General features: G+C 35.4%; 1 protein-coding gene across 1 annotated transcript in view; it reads right to left on the bottom strand.

Annotated features, from left to right (window-relative positions):
- Positions 1–7,384, bottom strand: part of LOC117100282 — a 50,202-nt gene that overhangs the window by 40,555 nt on the left and 2,263 nt on the right. The window contains exons 3-15 of the mRNA XM_033239932.1: positions 7,204–7,293; positions 6,724–6,822; positions 6,523–6,621; positions 6,137–6,235; positions 5,737–5,835; positions 5,459–5,557; positions 4,976–5,074; positions 4,604–4,702; positions 3,889–3,987; positions 3,176–3,277; positions 2,320–2,427; positions 1,927–2,023; positions 527–699 (exon numbers count right to left, since the gene is read on the bottom strand). Coding sequence (XP_033095823.1) covers positions 527–699; positions 1,927–2,023; positions 2,320–2,427; positions 3,176–3,277; positions 3,889–3,987; positions 4,604–4,702; positions 4,976–5,074; positions 5,459–5,557; positions 5,737–5,835; positions 6,137–6,235; positions 6,523–6,621; positions 6,724–6,822; positions 7,204–7,293 — 1,362 coding nt within the window. The remainder of the gene's footprint in view (positions 1–526; positions 700–1,926; positions 2,024–2,319; positions 2,428–3,175; positions 3,278–3,888; positions 3,988–4,603; positions 4,703–4,975; positions 5,075–5,458; positions 5,558–5,736; positions 5,836–6,136; positions 6,236–6,522; positions 6,622–6,723; positions 6,823–7,203; positions 7,294–7,384) is intronic.

The following is a 7,384-nucleotide window of genomic DNA, read 5'->3' as shown; positions in this document are numbered from 1 at the left end:
GTATATATATATATATATATATATATAATTACTTTTTAGCTGTTGCTTATCAAATTTGTATCTTTACCGATATCCAGCCATTGTTTCCCACAGCATTGTTGTTTTTCAGTATTTTGCCTTTTCTTTCTGGCTGTTTACTTATTTTTCTTTTTAGCTGTTGCTTACCAAATTTGTATCTCTACCGAGATCTCATGAAAAGTGGATTTACATGTGTGGACCAAGTGAAATACATTGTAAAAACAATGTACAGCCACTAAAGGCTGACTTGCGAAACACTAATTTATTGAAATATAATGAAACATAATGGATATTTCGATATTTTTATAAAATTTTGTGTTCCGCAAGTCAACCTTCAATGATTGTACATTGTCTTTTCATTGTTTTTACATTTTATATGTAAGTGTAAAAAAAGCACTCCTAAAAATGTTATAGGAAAAAAAATACAATGCTAAGGCAACAGCAATAATTATAATCAGAATTCTGTATCATCTAATGAAAGTGAGGCAAATTGGGCTTAATGACTTACATCCCACTCTAAGATCTAGGAATCCAGACTCAGCAGTTCCAATGCTATTTGTTGCAACACACTGATACATTCCATTATCATGAGCTTCTCTTTCTTGGATACTAAGAGTGTCGCCCTCCAATTCAATGCCATCACCAGCCTCAAGTACTATACCATCTTTCTTCCAAGTAATACTACTCATTGAAAAAGAAAAACCAATTTACAAAATATATTTTTTGCATAAGTAGAATGGCAAAAAGCATACAGGTTGCTCATCCAAACTTTCTCCATTGGACAAAGCCATGGGAAATGCCCCACTGGGGGCATTAACCTCTCCCGATGGAGTGGGAGTAAGTAGCTGGGCTTCAGTCTGCACTTGCTCCGAAGCCTCTCTGAAGGCCTCCCTAGCAATAAGACCCATTTGGGTTTTAAGGAGAGAAAAGAGCGCGGGATCGAGAGACTCAGTTCATGGACCCGGAATAGCCTCAGGAGGGGCCGAAACCTCCGAAACAGTGGGCGTCATGGCCGAAGTATGAGACGCTAACCACTCGTGGATCATAAGGGAGGTGGCCGCAGGCCAACTAACGCAAACCTCACAAGGTCTTTCTTCATTGCAAGTCCGACAGCATGGGCAAGCCAAATGCTTGTCGAACTTAACACTAGGCTTAGGCCTCGCCCCCCACCCCACCCACACTTGGCACAGCAAGCTTTGCTAAGAAACACAAAACAAAGAGAAACTTAAAAGCTTTAAAAAAATTATTTATAGAAATCCAAAGGAAATCCAGTCTTCTGAATAATGTCTATTCAATTTCTTCTATTCAAAACTTGTTGGAAGCGCTTGGGTGTGGTCGTCGTTCGTTTACCAACAACAAAGGAATGAGGACGAACCTTGGGTGTGGGCGCAGTCACGCGCTGGGAAAATGGGTTGGTTCTATTTTTGTCGTAGGGGTGTTCTGTAAGGAACAAGTACTTGGTTTATAAGGATAAGTATTCACAAATACAAAATATATTTTTTGCCTTTATAAGTAGAATGGCAAAAAGCATACAGGCCGCTTATAAAAATTCTTTTCAACTAATAAACATAGGTATTAAGATGAACAATACACAAATCAAAAGAATCCGGTACCTAAAATTACAGCCACCCCATTATTCTACTGTCATCATATTCATATATGTAGGACTGGTGACTGTCCTTGTAAAATGCAATATGCGAGGCAGTGTATAATACATGTAGGGCATTTAATACGGCAAGACAAACTGTGACATTGACTTTAAGTTTGTCTTTTGAACTTTCTAGCCCAAAACTTAATCACCTCTTCCTTATATCAATATGTACCACTTTCTCTAATCTAAACGGTTTTGAACAGAAACAAGAAATAAAATTTGCTTAAATATATTTTTAAACAAGTTTATTGTCGAACCTTGGTTGTTCAACGCCATCTGCTTCACATTGTAGCTCAAGTTCTTTACCCACTGATTTTGTTCTGGAAACTTTTGAAATTTGTGGTGGAATGGGTACTAAGGAAAGAAACAAAAAAATGTGTAAAATGTTACTGGTTATGAAAAGGTAATTTCTATATTTACTCTAGAGACAGACTTACATTGGGCTGGCTGTCTGTCAACAGATCTCATTAAGAATACAACGCAACCAGCCATACACAGCGAATCATTTTTGATGACAATCTGCTTAAACTGCAACAAATAATCAGCAGAGAGCACTGCACTGTAAAGTGCTCACATAGAGTAGAAATGGATTCATTAGCTCAGTCATTCATTGTGTGCTGGGCTTAGGAGAAAAAATAAAAACTTCTCACCATCCTCAAGGTAGTTACATTGACATGTCTTGCAGCCATCTGAGTCAAGTGTGTAGCCGATTGGTCCACAATCATTTTTACAAAATAGTGGTGAGCAGACTGCTTCTTCTACACAAACAGAGACAGTAAATTAAACAAATCAGTAGTTTTGTTGGTCTATGAGTGAGATACTTACCTGGATAAACCGATAAATGCACAGTAGATGCGAAAAATTAAAACCCCTTTTACGAAACAAGAAGTAAAACTATGTGGTTAAACACTAGAAAACTAAAGCCCACACAAAGCCAGGCTAGGCAGGCGCTAGCACAAGTAAATCACGCAGCTGTCTGCAGAAACCACAAACTTCTAAACATAGAATGGGTGAGCTTTTCTTTCATCTATATTGCTCTACAGCGAGAAGGAAACGAGGATATTGTTCATTCACGCAGGGCGTATATAGGTGAGCTACGGAGAGTCCATTAATTTTCTTTTATGCTTGTGAGGTAGGTTCCAAAGGAAACTTAGGTATTTATTGAAAGTAATTAAGATGCTGTAGGTATGATGGATATGAAAGACCAAAAAAAAATAAATAGATAATTTTGTAGGTTTTCAAGAATGAAATAATTAGTTTTTAGTGTAAAAAGCTTACATTTTTCAAAGGTGCAGAATAAGAAACTTCATAAGGAGGTATTCAGATGGTGTTTGTGTCAGAAGGTTTAATAGGAATTTTCCCCCTTACCTGGTCATTCAGTACGATTACATGTCACATTCAGTATAATACGTCAGCTAGGGGAAAACTTCATTCCTATCAATTAAGAGGCTTAGAGAGTGGGAGTAAAAAAAATATGAGTGTGGAAAAAGCTATAGTTGTACTTACGAAATGGATTAAAACATTCACAGATATCACATTCACCGTCAGAATCTTTGACAAAGCCAAACGTACAGCTAAGCTGGCAGTTGATTGGAGGACAAGCAGGTGCTGAAATAAAATAGAGCCAGTTTGTCAACACGTATCACTTTGGATGACTTTGACGACTCCCATGTTGGAAGAAAGCTCTTCCATGGGTTCCATTTGATGAGCTTTCTTAACACATATTGTACTTTCTGCGAGTTTTGCTACCTATCACCAACTGAGTTCAGAGAGACATCAGACAGTTATCTAGGATAGTGGTTCCCAGCCTGGGGTTGTGAAAAATAATTGGGTTACACCAAGTCAATGGGTCTTATCGACAATGGAGTAAACTTGGACTTGGGGATCCTAAACAATTTTATGTCCTGAGGGATCTATGAATGCAAAAAGGTTTGGTACTACTAACCTAGGAACATATACAGGATTTAAGAAATGGTGTATGATAGGCAGTGGGGGAGAGGGGGTAAGAGCAAATTGCCTGAATTTACATCTTAGAAGGGCACTGGGGCTTCAATTTATTAGATTCTGATTAGTTATTATTGCCCCACCACTCCATGTTGGTTGCATATTAGTCTTCAAGAGCTGTCACAAAAATTACTTTTTACTAAAAACATCAGGCTGTGGATATTTGTGTACCCATCATCTCCCTACCCTGATATACAAAACCAAAAATTATTTACCTGGGGGTGGGTTGCACGCACAAATGTCACATCCTCTATCATCAACATGATAGCCAAACTCGCAGAAAATAAGGCACTCAAGAGGAGGACAGGTTGGCGCTGTAAGTCAAAATAACAAATCATTACAACATTCTTGATAATGATTCAGTAAGACTGTATGTCAATTCATTAAAATGGGTTTTTAAAATTATTTTTGGTGTTGAAAAAAATCCTGTTACTGTCAGGAATTGAAAGCAAGGCTATATGAATGAATGCATCTTAACTACCAAGCAATTTAACTCCACGTTATATTAACAAATTTAATATACATAATTAGGCTGTTCAAAATATGAACTAATTATTTTCAGCTCAGTAAAGACATTGTCAAGTCAAGTGGACAAGTGGTAAGACAGTGGCGCACTAGCTATAGCTTAACATTGGCGCCGGTTCCAGCTGCTCCTCATCCAGGATGCAGTTGGTAGAACCAAGTCTTCTCGGATGTGGACTTAAAATGGACGGACGGACATTGCATCTCTCAGAAGAGTAGATGGTTGCTAAGGTTCATTTCAGCCCCTGTTGTTGTGGAATGTTGTGAACATGTAGTTAAAGCACCTCTTTACGGTGGCAAGATAATCATGGACCACACCTATACTCAATTCAGCACAATGACGCTGCAAGTTATGGGTTATTCTCCAACCTTCTCCTTTAACCTATACTATATTTTTATAACACTTACATGGAGGGGCATTGCAAGCACATAGTTGGCAACCATTATCATCAAACTGATTACCATGTTTACAGAATACTAAGCAGACAAGTGGCGGACAGGTTGGCTCTTTGATAGAAAATGAAAATACAATTGGATAATTACTATACAAAATTTAAGCACAAGTTTGTTAAACGTTATACAATGCTCCAATGTAAAAAGGGTATTTTAAACTAGTAAATATTATTTAACAATCAATAGAATAATTACAATAAAATATTCATTAGGATCAATAAAAAGAGAGTAAATTATATTTAGCTGGGGTAAATTTTAAACAATCATTACAAATAATTTAAATAAATATTCAATGTGATAAATCATTGTTGAGTAAGCGATACTTACCTGGTGGTGGGTTGCATGCGCAGATTTCGCACCCATTCTCATCTACTTGGTTACCATGTTCACAGAAAATTAAACAAATAAATGGTGGGCAAGTTGGTTCTAAGTAAAGAAAGTAAATTTTAAACAACCATTACAAACCATTTCTATAAAGTATTCACTTTGATAAATCAATGAATTGGAAAATTATATTTAACTGGTGGAGGGCTGCATGCACAGTTTTCACATCCATTCTCATTTACTTAGTTACCATGCTCACAGAAAATTAAACAGACAAGTGGTGGGCAAGTTGGATCTAGGTAAATTAAAAAATTAACAGTATTAATTAAAAGTACAATTTAAATATTCAATTTAATAAATCAATAAAGAGGAAATGATATTTACCTGGTGGTGGGTAAAATAAATTTAAACAATTAACAGTATAAATTTCAATTTAAAAATTCACTACTATAAATTAATATAGAAGAAATCATATTTAATATTTACCTGGTGGTGGGTTGCATGCACAGATTTTGCACCCATTCTCATCTACTTGGTTACCGTGTACACAGAAAACTAAACAGCTAACTGGTGGGCAGGTTGGTTCTAAGTAAAGAAAATAAATGTTAACAATTAATAGTACAAATTACAATTTAAATGTTTACTGAAAATTAGGCAAATAACTAATGGGAATGTTGGTGCTAAGAAAATTTTAAAAATGAACAGTATAAAGTACAAATTCAATATTCGCTTTATTAAATCAATGAAGAGGAAATAGAATTTACCTGGTGGTGGGTTACATGCACAGATTTTGCACCCATTCTCATCTACTTGGTTACCATGCTCACAGAAAATTAAACAGCTAAATGGTGGGCAAGTTGGTTCTAAGTAAAAAAATAAATTTTAAACAATTAATAGTATAAATTACAATTTAAATATTTACTTTTGATAAATCAATTACGAGGAAATGGCATTTACCTGGTGGTGGGTTGCATGCACAGATTTTGCACCCATTCTCATCTACTTGGTTACCATGCTCACAGAAAATTAAACAGAAATGTTTACAGAAAATTAGGCAAATAACTAATGGGAAAGTTGGTGCTAAGAAAATTAAAAAAATGAACAGCATAAAGTACAAATTAAATATTCGCTTTATTAAATCAATGAAGAGGAAATAGAATTTACCTGGTGGTGGGTTACATGCACAGATTTTGCACCCATTCTCATCCTCTTGGTTACCATGTTCACAGAAAATTAAACAAACAAATGGTGGGCAAGTTGGTTCTAAGTAAAGAAAGTAATTTGTAAACAATCATTAATTACAATTTAAATACAGTATTCACTTTGATAAATCAACGAAGTGGAAAATTACATTTAACTGGTGGTGGGTTGTATGCACAGACATACAATGTATTACATCCATTCTCATCTATATACTTGGTTACCCTGATCACAAAACATTAGACAAATAAATAGTGGGTAAGTAGGTTATAAGTAAATTTTTAAAAATTACAGTATAAAGTAAAATTTAAATATTCGCTTTAATAAATCAATGAAGAAATGATATATACCTGGTGGTGGGTTGCATGCACAGATTTTGCACCCATTCTCATCTACTTGGTTACCATGCTCACAAAAAATTAAACAGCTAAATGGTGGGCAAGTTGGTTCTAAGTAAAAAAATAAATTTAAAACAATTAATAGTACAGGTATAAATTACAATTTAAATATTCACTTTAAAAAAAAATCAATGACGAGGAAATGGCATTTACCTGGTGGTGGGTTGCATGCACAGATTTTGCACCCATTCTCATCTACTTGGTTACCATGCTCACAGAAAATTAAACAGCTAAATGGTGGGCAAGTTGGTTCTAAGTAAAAAAGTAAATTGTAAACAATCATTACAAACAATTTGGAAAATTACATTTAACTGGTGGTCGGTTGCATGCACAGATTTTGCATCCATTGTTGCTGGGAGCCATTAATTTCAAAAGGGGAAAGTTCAAAATTTTTAGGAGCTGAATTTTTAATTTAAAGAAAATTATTTACGTATTCAGAAAATTCATCATAAGAAAAATTGGTAGCATGTCGAAATTAAGCAATTCAGATGGAAGGCCCAGCACCTCAGTCACACCATGGTTGGGACAGGGGCCAACTGGGGTCCACTTGAATCCACCACAGAATAGAAATCAACACTGTAATCAATTGTGACTCCTCTAAAAAACATTATTATTTAAGAAACAAATTCTTACCTAGGTTGAATATACATTGATAGCCGCCAACATTATTCACACATGTAGTGTCAGGTGGGCATGGTGGGTCAGTTATGCATTCATCAACATCTGTTAAAATTACACAAAAATATAACGGGAGAATATAAGGAAAACAGAAGTAAATGTTTTTGTGTGCTAAATGAAAAACAAAAAGAAACAT

Source organism: Anneissia japonica, unplaced genomic scaffold (genome assembly GCF_011630105.1).
Source record: "Anneissia japonica isolate Jap-2015-1 unplaced genomic scaffold, ASM1163010v1 scaffold287986_len575832_cov185, whole genome shotgun sequence".
In the NCBI taxonomy this organism is placed as follows: Eukaryota; Metazoa; Echinodermata; class Crinoidea; order Comatulida; family Comatulidae; genus Anneissia; species Anneissia japonica.
The sequence above is the reverse complement of the archived record's forward strand: the minus strand, read 5'-3'. Positions and strand labels throughout refer to the sequence as shown.